Source organism: Schistosoma haematobium, chromosome ZW (genome assembly GCF_000699445.3).
Source record: "Schistosoma haematobium chromosome ZW, whole genome shotgun sequence".
In the NCBI taxonomy this organism is placed as follows: domain Eukaryota; kingdom Metazoa; phylum Platyhelminthes; class Trematoda; order Strigeidida; family Schistosomatidae; genus Schistosoma; species Schistosoma haematobium.
In genome coordinates, this window is record NC_067195.1 from 31,310,896 (window position 1) to 31,332,120 (window position 21,225).

General features: G+C 39.1%; 1 protein-coding gene across 2 annotated transcripts; it reads right to left on the minus strand.

The window, feature by feature from the left end:
- Positions 1 to 3,291: 3,291 nt before the first annotated feature.
- On the minus strand, positions 3,292 to 14,254 carry MS3_00003280 (uncharacterized protein; the record flags this gene model as incomplete). Of its 2 annotated transcripts, XM_012945291.3 has the most annotated exons (7): positions 13,563 to 14,254; positions 13,453 to 13,530; positions 13,311 to 13,411; positions 11,758 to 12,038; positions 10,114 to 10,426; positions 4,761 to 4,990; positions 3,577 to 3,949 (listed from the first exon to the last, which is right to left on the minus strand). In XM_012945291.3, exons 1-7 carry the CDS (start codon positions 13,633 to 13,635, stop codon positions 3,577 to 3,579), a joined length of 1,449 nt encoding a protein of 482 aa, XP_012800745.2. In that variant the 5' UTR covers positions 13,636 to 14,254. The 2 variants fall into 2 exon arrangements, with proteins under 2 accessions (XP_051071056.1, XP_012800745.2); XM_051211026.1 differs by having other exon boundaries at positions 3,292 to 3,949; positions 10,114 to 12,038.
- Between the last annotated feature and the right edge of the window lie 6,971 nt (positions 14,255 to 21,225).

A 21,225-nucleotide genomic window follows, 5' to 3' on the forward strand; every position in this document is an offset into this window, starting at 1 on the left:
TAATGGTACAGATTATTATATATATTGTGCCTGGTGTTAGATGTTAGAAGGCTTATCAATGATACCTCATCTACTCGACAATTCATATCGTAGATCAATCCAACTGACAAAAATTATCTCAAGTAACAAAATATAAGTATAATATGTGTATTATATAGTAACATTTCGAGCCTGTTATGTTATCGAGTGCGCAAAACTGATACTCCAATTTGTTTCCTAATTTTGACGGTACGTTTTCGATCTGACGTTCCCTTGTAAATTTCTGTTACAGAAACGTGGAGCCTCAGTGTAATTTTCATAGACATCGTATCGTTTTTACAGAAAAAAAACTCATTACTGGCTTCAGCTCGAAATTTATACAATCCAACTTTAGTTCAAAAGGTGTTTACATGGTTTTCTATCTGCTGACTTGTGCCCTTGTTAGTTATCACGTGACTTATTTGTTAATCAGAACACGACTTGTGCAATCTTAGCACTGTACCAAGCCAATGACGCGTTGACCAGTGCGAGCAGTCTAGAGTCCTTATTGATCCTAGCGTAGCCCTGTCAGTTGAGTCCAGAATACCAATATCAGCTTGCACTGTATGAATAATATTTCCCAGACATACTTGGTTTATATACAAGCAAACCAGACTACGTCATAAAACAAAAAATAACAATTATACAGAATCAAGCCAAAATGTGGCTGTGAGAGACTGTCACTAATAAACTGGGAATAACATAAGGATAATAAACCGTATTTTATTTATTTGAACATATAAATATTGGTACAAGATGGCACCAAATATATATGCGCCATACAGTAAACCGTATAATAGTAGTCCATAAGTCAAATGAAAGCTTATGATAAAAGGATTATAAATATACACAATAAAATTACTTAATAGTTATTCGATAAGAATATAACAACAATAATCCACAAATAGATTCTAGCGATTGGTATTTGCTTATTCTTCGTCCAGATATCAGAAAGCCCACACAGGTTACTCTGGTTTACGGACAGAGCAGTTTATTCTTCTTGAGTCTTATTTTCACCTTGTCAACTATTCGCTTATCATACTTTCATATGAATGGTTCTTTGCATCGCTTACCCTATTTATCACATGCTTTTAGCTTATTTTTCTGGCTATAAATATTGAGTCACGCTTTGTCAAATGGAGTTATCACACTTGCCTTCCCCCTTTGCTTTTCTTTTCCACTTCTCATTCTTAATATCTGTCCGTCCAAATAAACCAGCGCCGGAAAAAATAATCCGACTCTATTTGAATTTGGCTTAATACCGCTGTCGCACAAACGGGGATAGTTTAGGTATAATATACAAAGTTGAAGATTCCCATTCACGGCATATCCATTCATCCTTTCAAATCGAAGTTAGATTAACGGGCCGCTTAGGTACAATAACAATAACATTCTTCTTAAGTCACATTTTGACCTTGTCAATTGTTCGTTGACTAACCTTGATTGTGTTTTCCACGACCTTGTGTGTGTATTACTTACCCTATTCATTACGTCTGGAGCTTGTTTTTTGTCTGACTACAAATATTGAATCCCGCTTTATCAAAACGAGTTGGCTCACTTGCTTTCTCTTCCTTCATTTCTGTCCCAACAATAGTCACTTCGTATCGCTTTCCCATCCGACTTTTTGTTGAACTCATAATGCGCTTGCTAGAATTAACTTTTTTGTTCAAATTCGCTTAGTGTACTCGTGGCTTATTGATCTGTGTTATTCGATAAGTCAACATTTACTCTTGACTGTGGGTAAGCAGAGATTCGCAAAAAGAGAAGCTGGATTTCTCTTGGGGCTTTGTACACTTGGACATAGTGAACATCCTAGTACATATTCTCCTACTTAATTATCAATGTTTAGCCAATAAACATAGCTTCGGGGATGCTCTTATTCTCGCAATACCACTACGCGTGGTATGTAATTGTACCATAACGTTTTGACATGGGCAAGTGGGTACAACTGCTGGACATCCTAACATAATTCAACTACCTTAGTGGTCTTGAGTGCTGTTAGAGGTATGAGGGCGGTTATCACTTCCCGGTTGCCCACACCGTGGAAGGGTTCTTCTGGAGGTACCTGAAAAGGAAATTGGATTAGAGGTGGTCTTAGTGACCTGAGAGCGTGACCGCAGTGCCCAAGGGACAACTGCTTGAGGTCGGTCACACACGACCTTTTTATGGGTAATTTTGTGCTAGCTCCGTACTTGTTGAGACCTTACCGCCGGAGACGGATATCGTGGGACAAGGCGAGGTGTGCATTTTTAGGGTCGATCTTTTCTAACCCCATCCCTCCTTGTGGGAAGGCAGCATCGCTGTCATGCTGGTTGTCTGAAGAGAACACCTTACTGCTGTCACACCTCTGTACAGTCAGCAGTACGACTTCGCCTTCGGACCTTGGGTTTGTTGCTTTTAGTCTTACCGCTCTTCAACCGACCTGTCTGACATGGTAGGACCTTGAGGAACGGTTGTTCCAGCCAGTATAGCTCGGTTGCTTCATCACGATAGGCAAGCCCGACCACCACGTCAAGGTAGCAACAACGGTTGGGGACTCAAATACCTACAAATGAGAGGTCGGTCGATGAGAATATTAGTGAAGTTCCTGTTGGGGCGATCCAAAAAACTTCTCTCAAAAGACAAGAAAGGCTCAGCAAGCATTTTGTCCAATCAGCGTTCACCAGAAGTTTAGCCAGAAACATTAAGAAAGTGAAGAGTCACATGTAGAGTTTCTGATTGGCTGATTACTATACTGCTACTATGCTTAGTAGCATTCCAGAATTTTCGGGAAACCCAAGGACATCTACAATATAAAAACCCTATATTTTCTGTACTAAAACGAACCTTTGGAGTATAGTGCTTCTCGCATATTTTGTGCCTTTCCTCTCGTGTTCAGGACACTGTGTATTTCCAGCTTGGGGGTTACGAGAATAGCTTAGGAACCGAATATAGCGTTCAATTTGCAAGACTTATCAGTTCCCTGAAGTGTAACTGTGAGAACGAACCACATGACAGGTAGCGGGAAATATGCTGACTTTTTTCGTCACTTATTTTACGTAAAAACCACTTAGTTGATAATTTCCAGCAACTTTTTCTTTACTTCTTGCATTATGTAAGAATAATGAGAATTGACGATACGTGTTTTTATTATAGAGACTATGATTTTAGGGACGAGATTATACTTCAATACCAGTCACTTCCAAACTAAATATAAAGATTTCTTTACTGCCTGATAATGATCATCCGCACTGTCATTAATTCTAATAAAATTCAGTAATAATACCCAAGTGCATAACTCATATGTATTATTTAGAAAAATAAATATTATTTATTCGCGAGGGTTAGTAAGTTACTTTTACTTTATTAGTTATGTATTTATCCATGATACGACAGTACAAATAAGAATTCTAATTAATAGTCAGTATAACAAAAGTTAACAGCCAAAATCATTACTAGCCTAATTTTTTCAATGAAAGTTGCTTTTACAGACGTATACTAACTTTCAAAATAGAATAACTGTAAGTAGAGAAGAAATTAAAGTAGGAGAAATAGAAAGATACAGCACATATCAGTGAATCAAACTAAGGTTTGAATAATATCTGTATTCACTTTTGAAAGCATTAGATTATCGAATTCATCTTGTTGAGAGGAAGTTTGATTACTCTTCAGTGACAAAGAAACAGGATCACCATTGAGTAAAAGATGCGGATAGTCTCCTAACAAACTACAAACGTACTTCAAGAAAGAACTTGCAACAACTTCACTTACACATCGTGAGTCAACTGACAATGTTAGCGTTATATTGGTTGAAAAAGTTATTTTATTTTCGGTATATGATGTTGAGATACAAGCCTCTGGCAAACCACTCCCAACAGCCAAAATAGCGACTTGAGGATGATTCACAATAGTGGTGAACTCTCGAATATCGTAAATTCCAAGATTAAAGATTCTGTTAAGAAAATAAAGACGGATAAATTTGCGAAATTTGCATAACACTAGTTCACGAAGTCGTGGGTGGAATACCCTGTACAAAATAAAGGGCTCATGAGTAGTGAACCAGATTATTCATAAAACTTGACAAATTCTGGGTTCCCCAATACATACTAACGAAAAGCTGAATGTTATATAGTGTCTTATTTTTACTTCTTCCCAAAGTTGAAAATCTAAGCAATTCATGAAGTATTTAGTACTGAAATTAGTGGTGAATTGTAATGCGATGGTAGTTACGTAGTGGGAAGATTCACTTTTAACTCAAATAGTTTTAGTGAAATTCGGAAGTTTTGCCTAAAACTATGAATACCAGTACCTCTCAATATTTAAGGTTGAGATTAATTTCATAGTTGGTCATTCCCTATACTCTACTTTCGTGCTGATAATCCCCAGTGTTTCTAATATCTTTAACAAAGCCTTGGAAAACTAGTTTAATGACTTTAAACGAAGTTGAGTTACAACACTTTTGGCTCTTAATAAGTTAACCTTACCAATAGCAGTGGTCGCTGGATGATCTAGCGATCGCACCGCGTTTTAATTTAAAATAATTGGAATCTTCAAGGATTTGGATGGCTTATTTCTCCCCCATCTTTGTTGATGGAAATTTAATATATATATATATATATATATATATATATATATATATATTAACAAACGTTGCTTCATATTTTGATGCATATGGTTGTTGAATATTTAAGGATTATGGTTTACAAGGAAACATCTAAAAACACCAGAAATGAATGTGATTCAAGCTCTAAACAGACACTTACGTGAAACTCCCACCTTCAAGTTCATGTGGTTGTAATATACCATCTCGTGCTTTCTGCACCAACTGTTGCGACAACTTTGAGATATCAGAAACATTAAGTGTATCTGCAGAATGCAAAATTGGCGTAAGTAACCCTGATTTAGTTGCTACTGCCATACTTAAATCGACCGATCTCAGATAAATGGCAGATTCAGCTTGAGAATCATAAATGGCGTTCAAATCTGGAACAAGCTTAACAAATGCAGAAAATGATGTGTTTTCATGACTATAACTATAGGATTTTAATCATAAATAAAACAAAAGTTGATAGGTAGCTGCAGAACTGTATCTGAATGTTGTTTATTCAATGTGTTCAAGCTAGTAAAACGCTTTTTTCAAAAACTTGTAGATGAATTTAATAGGTTGTCTACTTATGTATCACCTAAAAACAGTAGTTTTTGGACATTGAGTAGGCCTGATTAAGAATCAGTAGTGTAGCAAACTTAAGCGAGATCTCGTTATGCAATAAAGTCCAAAAAACTAAGTCGTATGCACTGCACACCCGTTTGTAGGTCACATTTAACCTTGTCTTCTACCTTCGGTGGATATATAAGACATGTCACAATAAAAAAAACATATAAGCTAACTGATGAGTTGTAAATTAAATCGACTTATAAACAATTGCAGATCTTAAATTTTCCACCTCATGTTTTCCCCTAGAAATATAATTAAAGCACTTCAGACCAGATTCAATCGAATTGTAAGGAAATCCACCTTTTCTCTAAATAATTTGAAGAATTAGATGATTACCTACCTTATTTTAACGAAAAGATTGCGTGACAATAAAAAATTCAAGTATGTCACTAAGATAAAGTACCTAGTTCGATATCGTCAGATAAAGTATTCATATTGGAAAACTGGTCTATTTTGAATCCTGTTAGATTTTGACCAGAACTGTTAAGGACTCAACGGTGAAATTTCTTACCTGAATAATAAGTCTAAAAAACCAAATATAGCTCTCATTATGTTGTTATACAGGGTGATGTAAGTGAACAGCTATTTTTATAGTTTGATAGGACCTTCTGGAAATACAAGCACATTATATCAAACGTCTAAAATCTCGAAAGTCAATATAATCAATGAATGAAACTACATGTTTGAAGGTAATTCATACTGTTTGGCGTCTATGAGAAAAAACAGGAAAGTAAGCTTATGACTAACAGTCAGTCAGCCACAACGTAGGACCAGGCACATATATGCATCGGTCCAAGTTGCCATACCTCATTAACACAACAAGATGAACACCGGATTCATAAAGTAGTTAATTCAGAGGTGGTAATATATAAAAGAAATATTGCAATAAGGATATAGTACAGGAAGAAAGAATTAGTTCGTAAAAAGAAAGATATGAAGCAATTTTAATCTCTTAGTTTAAGGGAAGACAGGGAGTGTATACACCGACGCCATTTTCATAGGTTCTGAGCCATGTCACCAAGAGTCTCCAACCATTGGTTACGATAGTCACGCGAACCCCAACCAAGTAGTCTGCATCTACCAACATGGCTCAGACCAGAAGTTAGTGACTTCAAGCACTGATGCCACATTTTGGTTTGGCTGCCCCTAACTTTCTTCCAACCATCTCCAACACCGGTTAGCATTGCACGTCGTGGTAATCGGTGTTCGAGCATACGTAACACGTGGCCCAACCATCTCAGTCGATGAAGATTCATAACCTCATCAACTGATTTACCATCATTCCCTAATACCACGCGTCTAACCTCACTATTACTTACCCGGTGATCCCAGCCGATGCCAGCAATATTTCTAAGGCATCTGTGGTCAAATACTAGTAGCTTACGAGAATCTCAAACTCTTAATGACCACGTTCGGCACCCATAAAGTAAAACAGAACGAACTGCTGAGCAGTATACTCGTCCTTTTATTGATAAACGGATATCTCGCATTCGCCATAGGTGACGTCAGTTGGCAAAAGCCAAACGAGCTTTTCGAATCCGTGCTGAGATTTCGTCAGACACCAACCCATTAGGGTTGATCAGACTTCCAAGATAAGTGAAGTTGTCAACGCGTTCGACTACTTCACTCCCTATCCTTAGTTCAGGTGTTGACGCAGACCAGTCCTCAAGTAACAACTTGCATTTCGAGGGAGAGAAGCGCATTCCAAACATTCTGGCATTGTTGCTTAGTGCTGCCAGAAGACTCTGCATTTTGTCAGCGTCTTCACCAAACAGGACTATGTCATCTGCGTATTCTAAATCGATAAGTAGACCTCCTGGATGGAGATCAATACCCGAGAACTCAGTCGACGAGAAAGTTATTTCCATCAGTAGATCTACGATGAAGTTAAACAAAAATGGGGAAAGCGGACAGCCTTGACGGACACCACTTGAGGTTGCAAAAGTAGATGACAGTTCGCCATAAGCTCTGACTCGACTAGTAGTGTTCGAGTAAAGAGCTTTTACAAGGTTTGTGTACTTCTGGGGTACGCCTTTCAATGACAGACACTGCCACAGAATCTCGCGGTCTACCGAGTCAAATGCTGCTTTTAAGTCAAGAAAGTCCACCATTGTCGGACGCCGATAAGTATGCCTATGTTCTAGAACCTGACGAATGGTGAATATATGGTCGATGCAGCCACGACCAGGTCTGAAGCCAGCCTGGTTCTCTCGTGTTTGCAGTTCACGAGTCTTAGTTAGGCGTCTGATAATTATCGAGGCTAGTATTTTAGATATTATATTAGTTAAACTAATCCCTCTGTGGTTGTCACAAGATAATTTTGACCCTTTCTTATATATTGGGACGATAAGTGATTGTGACCAGTTAGATGGGATAACGTCTGACTCCCAGATCTTAGCTAAAATATTAGTCAACCTAATCGCTAAAATTGGACCACCATCCTTAAAGACCTCTGGAGCCAATCCAACTGGACCAGCTGCCCTTTCTCGTTTCAGATTAACTATAGCCTTTTGAACTTCTGCTAGAGTTGGGGGACCTACTTCAATGTCCCATTCACACTGTCTGGGAATGGAGGGTAGTTGTAGAGTAGCTGAAGGCCAGTTGAACTGTTCTCTGAAATGTTCCGCCCATCGTTCTAAACGTCTCGACTGGGAGCAGATGAGAGTATCGTGTTTTTCCGAAATAATCTCACTTACACTTGACTTATTAATTCCAGTTTCTTTTATTAGTCTGTAAAGCTGTCTTGTGTTCCCTATAGTCGCCGCCTTTTCCATCTCTTTTGCTTTCGTCGCCCATCACTGCTCACGGTCGTTCCTTAGACTTTTCCTTAACCTAGATCTGATTTGTTGTCGCTCTTCATCATGTTCAGAACCTGATGGTATGAGTTTACGAGAATCCGTCAGTGTGATAGACCTTGAAGAAATCCACTGGTTCTTTGTAACTCTGTGGTTTAATTCACTAATAGATGTCACTGCTGTTTCCACAGCTGTTTGTATAGCTTTCCAAGCAACATCTGGGTCAGCCTCGTCTTCAGAACTACCTAATTGTGACCTCAGTTGTTCCTGGAACCTACTTTTGGTTTTCCGCTACTCAACTCAGTTCTAATGGGTCTTTTTACTGTGGCTTTTTTGCATCCAGTGAGGCGCAAGCAGATGCGTGTCCGTATTAGGGCGTGGTCGGAGTCCAAGCAGGTACTCCAGAATGAGCGACAATCTTCTACCGACCCTCTCCAACGATGACTGATGGCAATATGGTCTATTTGAGTCCATCGTTGGTTTGATGAAGGGGCTCGCCATGTTAGACGATGTCTCTCCTTATGCTGAAAATTTGTGTTTGCTAAAAATAAACGATTGTCACAGCACAGTTGCAGCAGACGATCACCATTATCTGTTCGCTGTGCCGGAATACCAAAATACCCACCTAAATGTCTTTCTGTTTGGCTTAAGCTACCTACTTGGGCATTAAAGTCACCTCCTACGAGTACTATGTCTGAGCGTTTAGCTTTCTGCAGAAGTTCAGAAAGCTTTCTGCAAAATTCATCTTTCACATCATCTGAGCTGCAGTCAGTGGGAGCGTAGGCAGAAACGACAAAAAGGCAACGACGTGTGTCCCCGTCCTTCCGAGTTCTTACGGAGCCGTTTAGCCGAACAGCACATAAACGACTGTTAACGGGGGTCCACTCTAGCAGTGCTTGTTCCGCCCTCATGCTTAGTGCTATGCCTACACCTGCCAGTCCACGAGAACTGGCCATCGGGTCACCAGATACACTGAGGGTGTATCTCGTTGGCTCTCCGTGTTGCCGAGGTGAGGTCAAGTGAATGACCACACTGGGATCCTGTATGCGTGTTTCGGAGACACAGCATACATCAATGGTAAGAGACTCTAGGGTTTTAGCCAAGGAAGTCTGCTGACCGATTTGACATAGGTTGAGTACGTTGAAGGTTCCAATGTGTAGTGTGGAGCGAGGTTTCAGTAGACCTGGGAGAGTGTTAGGAGCACTAGGATCGTTGGCTATGGTGACACTTAGGGTGGAAGCCGAAAGAGGAAATTTAGAGTTGAAAGTCGATGTAGGAGGAATAATAGGAATTGAAGAGGGAGGTTGATTATGAACAGAGTGGTCTTGAGTGCTGTTAGAGGTATGAGGGCGGTTATCACTTCCCGGTTGCCCACACCGTGGAAGGGTTCTTCTGGAGGTACCTGAAAAGGAAATTGGATTAGAGGTGGTCTTAGTGACCTGAGAGCGTGACCGCAGTGCCCAAGGGACAACTGCTTGAGGTCGGTCACACACGACCTTTTATGGGTAATTTTGTGCTAGCTCCGTACTTGTTGAGACCTTACCGCCGGAGACGGATATCGTGGGACAAGGCGAGGTGTGCATTTTTAGGGTCGATCTTTTCTAACCCCACCCCTCCTTGTGGGAAGGCAGCATCGCTGTCATGCTGGTTGTCTGAAGGAAACACCTTACTGCTGTCACACCTCTGTACAGTCAGCAGTACGACTTCGCCTTCGGACCTTGGGTTTGTTGCTTTTAGTCTTACCGCTCTTCAACCGACCTGTCTGACATGGTAGGACCTTGAGGAACGGTTGTTCCAGCCAGTATAGCTCGGTTGCTTCATCACGATAGGCAAGCCCGACCACCACGTCAAGGTAGCAACAACGGTCGGGCCTTGCTGATGTTTTCTTTTCTATTTTAGATTTAGTAACAAATACATGCATTTAAATTCTCATTTTGAATATCAATAAGATAAGAAAAAAGTAATATAACAGATTCGACAACTGATTGGATTTAGTTTATACATATATATATATATATATATATATATATATATATATATATATATATATATATATATATATATATATATATATATATTCGATATCAAACAGAGAAACAAACTTACCCTTAAGCCTAAAGCACAAGCTTTGATGATGAAATCATTTATAGAAAAATCCACATCCGAATCCACTTTCAGTTCAGTTCTTAATTCATTTAGACGATTAATGCGAGTAGTTGCACGAATATATTGATGTGGGACAGACAATTTTGATTCCGACAAACGTTGGGCAAAAGCACTCCCCATATTCAATGACGTGATATCTGTGAAAGTGGCTACTGACGAGACAGTTTGCATAACAGGGATATCAATAATTGGCTTCTCCTGATCAGATACAACAGGTTTAATCTGGTTGTTAGCTATGTAAGCCAAAACATCCCTAGGATGAAGATAACCAAGTAAAATGAACACATAGAACATAACAAATAACCTTATCGATGTTGAATATTTGGTTTAAAATTCCCATCCTATTATTACTAATAAGTTCACGCATGAAAGAATCAAATTTCTTAATTTCTTGAAAGGAACTAACCTGAAGAAAAATATAATTAAATAGTTTTGTGCTTAACTCGATTAACGAACCAGTTTTATACACTGATCTTTATGAATGGGGGAGAAATACTACTAAGCAGGCCAAAGCAAACTGGATATGAAGCAACAAGCCAGCAGCTGAAATTCCGTTGATGAAATCACTGCTTCAGTGTTTAATCTTAAACCGTATAGATTATTGTCAAAAGAAACAGTGTAAATGGTTAACTTTAGAATTCACAACGTAAACTCCAGGACAATGAGTTGCTAAGTTGATCATGAAACAGTCGACTATGAATTTGAGTGATGACACTAAGAGAATAACGCGATATAAAAAAGTTGTTGGATACTTTCGTGGAAACGGACCAATTAGTAAATAAAAATAATAACAGTATAAAACGTATTAAACACTGAACCGATTGAAACTACCGTATCTGGAGTTTGTGCTGATGATGTCGTTCAGAAGCATGATGAACGCTCCACGACCAAACCATGCAGCTCATAGAACAAAACTCCATCAACGACACTTTATTGTTGAGAGCACATTTTCCCATCGTTTCGCTTCTACGTAGTCATGGTTTTTTCGATTGACTATCGACCAAAACTTAAGTATCTTTTGTCAACTATTATATGGAAAAGCGTGAACTGTTAATTTTCGTTTTGTCCTTTCACTATCTGCATCCCGGAACCAGATAGTTTAAAGGAAATGAATAGAAACACAATTAAAAGGCTATATGCCTTAGATATTCCTTGTTGCCAACTAAGAAGTATCAACCGCCAGTCCTTGTGCACAGTCGACAACCTGATATTCATATAAGTTGATAGGAAAATTTCCAGACATTCAATAACCATTTGGAACCTTTGACCAACTGGTCGTAAGCCAAATACTTCAGTCAATATGCTACGAGCCAAAACCGTCAATTCCATGACTCAGGGATAAGGTCACTCGCGACGCAGACTAGCAGTATGTTATAAATAACCAAATAGAAATACGATATATTAACACAACTATAAATCCTCTTACAAACCCCGTGTTAGTTTTAAAGCCCTAAGAACGAGAATATAGTAAGTGAATGGTAGCAAAAGTAGAGTAGTTTAGTGGTTGACCACTTATTTGTAGGCTTAAAATCCTGCCACATTCTTCCGTTTCATTGTGGATCTCGCGAAACCAGTTCATCTTACCCTTTGAGCAACTGACCATGTGGTCCTGTAGAAATTATTTGAGATCCATCGATATCGTGTGATTGTAACAGAAGACGAACCGCAGGTCCCATTGGACAAAAGCGATATGACTGTGGTTCCTGGATGGTCCGGTTTTTTTCTGACTGTTTTGGAGTACTGTCGGCTTTCAATGGCTGTGATAGCAATACAGCGGAAGTAGCCACCTCTTGCCAATGCTCGTCTGGAGTGGCTAACACAGCAATCAAACCACCGACTTTGATATTCGATGAGCCAGTGGGTGCCTATAAGACATTAAATTGTAGGACATTTTTAATTAGAATCAAGTGGTCAGTAAAACACTTTGTACGAGGGTAAGGTTTCACCTAATTAATCAAAACAGTGAACTTATCAGAATTTTGACTGTTAAAACTGCTTGGTGTTTTCCAACACTTATTTTATTTAAAGGATTAGGTCAGTATATTTATTATACAAATTAAAAAACGATTGACAAAATGAAGACATCAGATCTTACCTATAATGGAAAAGGTAGAGGGAAAAAGATACTAATTGGAACAACTATGCGATGTAATGGATTTGACAAAACGTTTTCGAAAGCGAAGAAGCCCTTTATTATGTCTTGTGAGGGCTTAAAGAAAAATGTATTATTATTCAGCATAATGGATATACTTCTGTTTCATGTGAAAAATTCGGGTAGATATACACCTAATCGCGATGCCTTTGAAGCATTGGATGCGCACTGATGTCGACACTAACTCCGAGATTAGCCGTGTAGTATTAGTCAACGGAATTTTACGAGGCATAGTTTTTGGCTTTAACTTGCTGAGATAGCTGCGATAAGCATGTTTCGATACTGCACACAACATTCTAAGACAAAAAGATTAAAATGATGAAAAATCTGAGCAGCTGAGATTGCAAATGACCTATTATTTGACAAGATTCAGACGGAATCCCAGACGTTTTGCTCTGCTGTTAAAGTAGTAATCCCCAAAACAAGACTAAAATTCCTATATTTTGGGAGAATCTGGTAACTTTGGGAAACACTAGTTTTACACTTGCAAGCAAAGGCTTCCTAGACATGACGTTTAGCATCTTGCATTTCATTAATTCGCAATTGAGAGGGGTCTTAGTTGAATACACTGAACACATCATATGAGAATAATTGAATTGCTATAGAGATATTACGCTCCCTTAGGAAAAACACAAAACGTCCTGATACGTTGACTGTATGTAAAATGACTTTCAGAATATATCAGACCTTAGTTCCGATCAGCGAAAAGAATGGACCTTGCAAATTGGACTGTTTTTCACTATATTTGATGGTCAAACATTACTATGAAATCACGTAATATAGGAAATTACCAACTGAATGAAACTTAGGGAAACCCAATACCAAAATGTAGCCTTAAGTGTGAAAGTACTTATCAGAAGAAATGGACGTTTAATCTACACAAGTCTGGAACTGTCCAGAGATAAACAAGTAGAATTACGATCGACAGGACACAGTGAATGAAAAAGGTCGGGGTGCAAACAATGAATAATGCAAAACAACATACCAATATTTTGGCAAGTACACCTTCCTCCTCTGATTCAAATGCAATAACGGATTTGTCCGTCTGAACTTCGCAGAGGATATCTCCAGCAGCTACCTGCTCTCCTTGTCAAAATAATGTATATTGCTAAATAAATACTAAGTACCTTCATTCTTAACCCAGTTGACGATTGAACCCTCAGACATGGTTGGGGACAAAGAAGGCATTTTGATATGTACTGGAACTAAACCTATGAAGCTTAGAAATTGATCTTACATTGTAGTTTTCTTGAAGTATGGACGAAATGTCTCAAACATGACAATCTCGATAGGTATAAGCGGACAGACATCTCTCGTTTTCAGCGCGGTTTCATTATCCGATATTTCTGTGAATGGCTTGTTTAAAGCGATCGATTCATTTATGCTCGCTTCTTCCGGTTCCATTACAAGTATTTGGTAATATCTAGTGGCTGTAGTCAGGCCACTCAACTGTTACAGTATTAATCACTTTGGTAGCTATTTTCGGGCTTGTGCATCATGTAATCTGACAATGTAGTCTAACAATGGTCTTTGGTGGAGTGCTAGAATGTGTTCTAATTAATCCTTCTGAGCAGCTTTTGTGTCTCACACGGTGAAAAAGTTTGTGTCAAGTTGAACTATTATCTTCATACTGCCTAGGTTTAAGCTTGACTTAATTCAATTTAGTCAGATTATATACGTACAACCACAATTTGAAATGATCATTACTAAATGGGTTAATTTTTGTTCTCTTGGATTTCACAGCTTTCAATTCGGAAATTTTTACGTCGAATGATCTTGGGTTGACCAACTATCGCATTAAGTTGTTAACAACCGATACAATCTAGCTACTACTCTTCCGTTGAGTGTAATAACAATCGGACTGATAAAATAGAAATCTTGTTCGGAAGTAACATCTACTCCTAGCAAATCATTGAAACTCTACCCTCCATTTATCTAAACTCGTCCTCCTTTTCGTAGAAACATAAATACAAGAATATGTTGCAATATTTATCATTACACATTGCATTCAGCTATGTGCTTAGGTTTAAGTTTGACACCTCTAGTTACAGCTAACTTTGGTTTGGCGTATTGCTTTTTTAGCGGTTAGTAGGGCATATTGTTGTTTTGCAATGAGGCTTAGTGGATGGAAAGAATTCGAAATGGGTTTGTTTTTTTTATGGTAGCCGGTCAACACTAATCTCCGTACAGGGAGGTGCCTGCACTCCCATGTATATATCTGTGGACACATTTCATGTACACATATCCAGACTTCTGGGGTTACTTAAGTGTTTGCTGAATATGTGATACAAAGTCAAAGCCCGAAGTGTAGTAACAATAAGAAACAACTACATATGTAATCTATTTCAGCATCTAATTATTATTTGTGATTAATTAATCTACTGTACCTAGCTGTAATACAAAAGATCGAGGACTTCTCGACGTAATCTTTACTGGCATCGGCTATCGTTACCATCTCCATAAATGAGTCCAGCCAGATAATCTAGATTGTATGAAAATAATTCATTAGATACTGATATGAAGACCCATATTCTTTAAATATAGCTCCCTAGTTTCTGATAAACAATGTCGATTTAAATAGCCAGTATGCAGTTAGTTTAGCTGTATTTAGAAAAATGTTTTATAATTGAATGATTAAACAAAAGCCAATAGTTTTTCCACTACGTTTAGGGATTCGCTAGCAAAAAACCAAAGATAGGTCTTTTTGCTACAGTACGCGTTGATAGTTAACCACAAAGAAGTTTGACCATACTAAATTTAATCTTCAGAAATAATTTTAGAATTGATGAACTAGTCTTGAAAATATTTGTTCAAGTAACAGTAAATCAGTTGTCATCTTTTATATGTTACTGTTGAGCCACTTGATACAATACGTCAGTTCGTCTAAGTAAAAGAAATTAAAAAGGTGAGTAGTGAAGCGTATGCTGCAAATGAAAGTAAAATGCGGTGTATGCATGAACTGGTAATTCCTTTGTACTTGATGACTGCTTAAATTCGAATTCCAAATGCAATACATGTAATAGTGTCAAGAATCATCACATGTGACGTTACTAACGTGAGTCGGTTTTTCTTATTGCAGGGCAGAAAAGAGTAAATGTAATGGAAAAAGAGGAACAAGCCCTACGTAAGCTGAACCTGCAGAACGATGGATGAAAATAACTTGTAATAAGTTTTCCCTTTTTGTACCCGAACCGTCACGGTTTTGCTCTTGTGATTTGCTGCATGATCACTCGTGATTCCAAGTAAACGCTGATGCTACGTGCTATACCTGGTGATGGGGGTGACTACGGCAAAGTGTGATGGAAACGATGATGATCCGCCGGTAATCCCAGTCAAAGTAGCAACCGGTATAACCACTCTCCAACCACCACTACTCTGAACCTTATCAGATTATGCTATCTGGAAAGTCAGAGTAATGGCATATCTGTGTTGAGTTCCGACGACAGAACACTTTGACTGTCTTTTATCTTACCTAGATGATGGGGCAGCAAAAAGAGCAACAGCTCCGCGGCAAGCAATTTGTCGTCCCAAAACTTGAAAATTTTAGGTGAATGTTTTTCTTTAACCATGAACACTCAGCAGGTGACCAGTCATATTCTGTCACGTCACCAGAAGGCGAGTGAAGATCCCATTGACTATCTTCACTCTTTGCAACTAACAACAGTCCAAGCGTTTCCTCATCTAGATTTCCCGAGGCGAGAAGAATTAATGCGCTCGCGATTTGTTGAGGGGCTTTTGCTGGGTGCGCTCCGAAAGCACCTTCTACAAATGCCATCAACTAGCATGCAGAATCTAAAAATCATGGCTCTTCGTTTTACGGCCGCGGACAAACTATCCAGTCCTTCAGGTGAACCCCACCAGATGGTAACGTTTACCAAAGAATGTGATGCATCGCATCAGTTTGATACCGCTCAAACTGTTTCCGCGGTCAAATATCTGTAGTGGAATCGGGCCCTAACTACACAACCCAACGATAGAGAAGGCGGGAACAAGAAATTGAATTAATTCGAATTGATCGGACGGCATGGCTCGGCCTTGCAGGAGTGGTCAGTCTTAAGTGTTATAGCATAATCTTTAATTCACATTAAATATATTGCCCTATCTCAAAAACTTAATGTGTTCCTCATCATGTATTGATAATTGTTACGACGCAATGAATTGGCGTAGACAATGATGTGACTTACATGTAAGATCTCATGGACTAGGCAGTTACATCACGAAAAACCTACAATTTAAGGATCAGGTCTATTATTAGAGCAGTACTAATGTAATAGTAGATCATAATTCTGCAATGGTAAGCCCGATTGAAGAAACGCAACCTGTTCTTAATCCTCTTCTACACTTTCACTTTTCGATCTAGATTTACTCATATTTACGCATAGTCCATTAAACAATTGACGCTTGCACACGCGTAGCATCGTAATGTTATGATGATTAATACTCATAGCAGATTAACTGAGTCGATTACAATTAGTGGGACAATCGAGTAAATAAAAGTTAAGACAGAATAAGGTAACGAACAGTTCTCAACCCACTAAGGGGGGAGAAAGACGGGATCGCTCACTTACTCTAAAATTCAGGGCTTCAACTCGGAAGCTATAATGCTGTCTCATCACAGTTTCGAGAAAAGTATGAGAATATTTGAGAGGAGGCTAGGAGGCAGATGGGTAAAGAGGTCTGAAGTTCAATGTGAAATACTTAAGTTGATCGGTTGTTTTTTTCATTAAATTTTTTTGGATGATCAATACCGTCTGCATATGGTTCCCTCTGTTACACTGAGAAAAACAGCTTCAATCTTGGCAAAACCTCTTAATATGATACCCTCATATTTGCTAAGCCGAAACACGGTCTCATAAAATTGGAGGTTGGTGGACATCATATGAAGTTTCAAAGGAGGCTGAAGCAGCGAACCTTCAGGCTACAGCACTCCTCTCAATACCTTGAAAGATCATAAACACCATGTTATGCGATGGTTTATGCAACTACTTACTATCCAAAAAATTCTTTTCACCTTAACAGAACGGTTGCAGTAAGGGTTATTCTTGTATAACCAGACTCCTGACTCCAGTGAACAGATGAACAACTATCCTTGATCACAAGAGGATGGTTGATAACTCATACCCCGACTTCTAAATCACCTTCAATAAGGCCAGCCATATATGTCCTATTAATGAGTTCGAACGGTTAGGTATCATGTGACTCTTAACTAATTGGCCTTTTCGATATTTAAATAATCAACTTTCCGAGGTCAGAGTAAACTCGACATTTTTCAGGCTACAGAATATCACAGAGAATACTCTCAAGGTTCTGTACTAAGAGCTCTTCTCTTCTTAGTTTGAATAAATGATCTTCCTAAATACGTATCGTCTGATTCACTAATTTTCGCTGATGTTGTGAAACTCTGGATGGAATACAATCTACCACGTTCGAGGAAATTCCGGGGAAGAACCACAAAGTCAGATGTCCTTCCCCAAAGTTTAAAAAAAAAAACATCGAACTTTAGGGGAAAACGCGAAGTTCACCCAAAATTGTGAAAAACTTTGAGTTTTTATTATTAAATACAGGACGATTTCCCCGAATCGTATTAAGATTCTGAAGAAACTTTTGGGAAGTTTTGGGGTTTGGCTGATATCCCTCCAAAATTTCCTGATGCGGCTTCACCAAAATAGGTCAAATTTTCCCCAAAATTGTGAGACTTGGGAGCTTGTGACCGAGTTGATTAGCTGGCGCGTCAAAAAGATCTGACTCGACTTCAAAGTTAAGCGAACAACAACAGACCTACTTTCAACACTTCACACTGGAAAGTAGTCCATCTCAGACATGTTGTAGTCCATGCAAACAACTTAGGTAACCCATCTTTAGATGTATCCCTGATTGCATTATAGGCTCTTCAATTGTCAGTGGGCCAACATCGATTGGGAGGTCCGTGGGTGCTGCTTCGATGTTGGGTGGGTTCGGTGGGGCTAGTCGATTCAAGAGTTCTTTGAAGTGTTCTACCCACCTGTTTCGCTGTTCCTCAATGTTGGTGATTACCTCGCCTTCCTTCCTTTTCACTGGCCATTCTGATTTACGATGATTTCCAGCGAGGTTCTTTGCCGTGTCATACAATTGTCTCATGTTTCCTTCTCTTGCAGCCTATTCCGCCGTCATTGCTAGTTCTTCCACATATTTACGTTTGTCAGTTCTGATGTTCCTCTTCACTTGTTTGTTTACTTCTATGTATTCAGCTTGTACCTTGGCTTTTTCTGCTCTTGTTCGGCTGGTATTGTTTGCTGCCTTCTTGTTCCTCCTTTCTTGAATCTTATCCAGTGTATCAACAGTGATCCATTCCTTGTGATGGTGTTTCTTGTGGCCCATAACCTCATGACATGTTGAAGTGATTGCTTCTTTGATCCCCTTACAGCTGCTCTCCATAGTAGTTTGTTCTCCGTTGAGTAGATCATGAAAGGCCTGGAACTTATTGCTGAGGACTATCTTGAATTTGTTGAGTTTGTCAGTATCCTGAAGAAAGGTCGTATTAAACGTTTGTGATTTTGTCCACCTCATCGTCCAGTGCTTCTTAAGTTTAAATTTCATCTTGGTGATCAGCAAGTGATGATCTGATGCTATATCAGCTCCACTCTTGGTTCTCACATCCTCCATCGTCCTCCTGAACTTTTTGTTAATGCAGATATGGTCGATTTGGTTCTGTGTAGTGTGATCTGGTGGAGTCCACGTGGTTTTGTGTATGTTTGTGTGGGAATATGGTGCCGCCTATGACCAGTTTGTTGAAGTCACATAGGTTTGTAAATCCCTCACCATTTTCGTTCCTTTCTCCTGGAACAACACAGCATGCACCAATCCAAATAAATTTGACGGAGACGATTTGGGAGATGTAAAAACCTTTACATATTTTGGGCAGCATCATTAATGAACAGGGTGGATCTGATGCAGATGTGAAGGCGCGGATCGGCAAAGCAAGAACAGCATATTTACAACTGAGGAACATCTGGAACTCAAAACAACTGTCAACAAACACCAAAGTCAGGATTTTCAATACAAATATCAAGACAGTCCTACTGTATGGGGCAGAAACCTGGAGAACTACGAAAGCCATCATCCAGAAAATACAGGTGTTTATTAACAGTTGTCTACGCAAAATACTTCAGATCCGTTGGCCGGACACTATTAGCAACAACCTGCTGTGGTAGAGAACAAACCTGACCCCAGCGGATGAAGATATCAAGAAGAAGCGCTGGAAGTGGATAGGACACACATTGAGGAAAGCAGCCAACTGCGTTACAAGGTAAGTTCTCACTTGGAATCCTCAAGGCTAAAAGAAGAGAGGAAGAATAAAGAACACATTGCGCCGAGAAACGGAGACAAACATAAGAAGAATGAGCAAAAATTGGATAGAAGTAGAAAGGAAGGCCCAAGACAGAGTGGGTTGGAGAATGCTGGTCGACGGCGTATACTCCTTCGGGTGTAACAAGCGTAAGTAAGTAAACCGGAAAATATCAGGTAATGTTGATGCTCTATTATCTGAAGTTTTACTCTAACAAATATGCCTTTCTAGAAAACTTCACACTGATAACGTTGAAACTCATTTCTGGGCGTTTAGACTGTGGAACTTTCCACTTGGTATTCAACAGTTTTATTCAACCTCATTCAGAGTATGAAAATACAGTGTTTCCCACCTCCCTTCAATAGGATAAGAATTCATTAGAATGTATCCAAGGGTGAGTCAGGTAATCAGTTCTAAGACAACTTCAAGTCTTTGGAAGAGTGTCTCAAATCACTAAACACTTACTCATTAGACTATAGGTGTCTTAGAAGTGACCTTCTAACGAAGTACAGCATCCTAAACACTTCTGAACATCCTATTGAAGATGACACAGGTATTCAGTGTTTGACAACGCTTCTACCAGTAACACCTTCTAATATAATTCGTAACCACCCAGAGAAATCAAAAGACAGAGTCGAGGAGATCGGAAGAGTGTATTTGGCGATAACCAAAATATCGGAATTCTCTGATCTAATCTGGCTAGCGATTGCGGTAGATGTTGAGCACGGCGTTACCACACGTGATTGGGTACGGATGCCTGACCGAGCGCCTTCAGCTAGATGAGTCCACTAAAACATGTGGTCAGCATCCAATGTCGGAAACTTACAGAGGTATTTATTTTAGGGATTTATTTACCGCTACAGATCACTCCCCCCTAGTGGGTTGGTGATGACCCTAAGACGTGGCCAGCCAGAAGTTTGAACCCAGCGAGTTTTCGTTGGTAAACACTCTTCTGATAGCTTGCTAGGATTAGCAGCGTCTGGTCGTCTTTCCTTACTACATGGGACCGAGGTACAACATAGTAAAAAAAGAAAATGTACAATGAAAATTTCGGCTCCTCATAAACATCATCGTTCTTTTCCAGCCGTCCTGGAAAAGAAAAAAGAAAATGTAAGTGCATGTCAAAATACACTTGTATGTGCGTAAAAACACAATGTCGGCGAGAAAAATATAAACTAATTTACACGTAATATCGTGAAAAAAAATCATGTTTTTTTTAAAATAAACATATATAAGCATATTAAAATTGTTTTTTCTTTTTTAAATATATTATACATCGTAAAAAGAAAGATCAAGATAATATTAAATGTCTAGTAGTGCCTAACTCTTCTTCCAGAACGCGTCGTTTTAGGTTTATTTTCAGATACATTCGGAGTATCATCGCGCGTGTTGGTTGTCGATTGAGGAATTATGAGTGGAGTCGTGTCGTTCGATTGTACCGAAGGAAAATCGACGTAGATAGGATTTCCTTCTAAATACGCTGCTTTGAGGCGATTGATGCTGATGCTATCGTTGGTTCCGTTCTTATCGATTACATAGTACTTCGTTTCGCGTTGAAGGACTTTGAAAGGTCCTT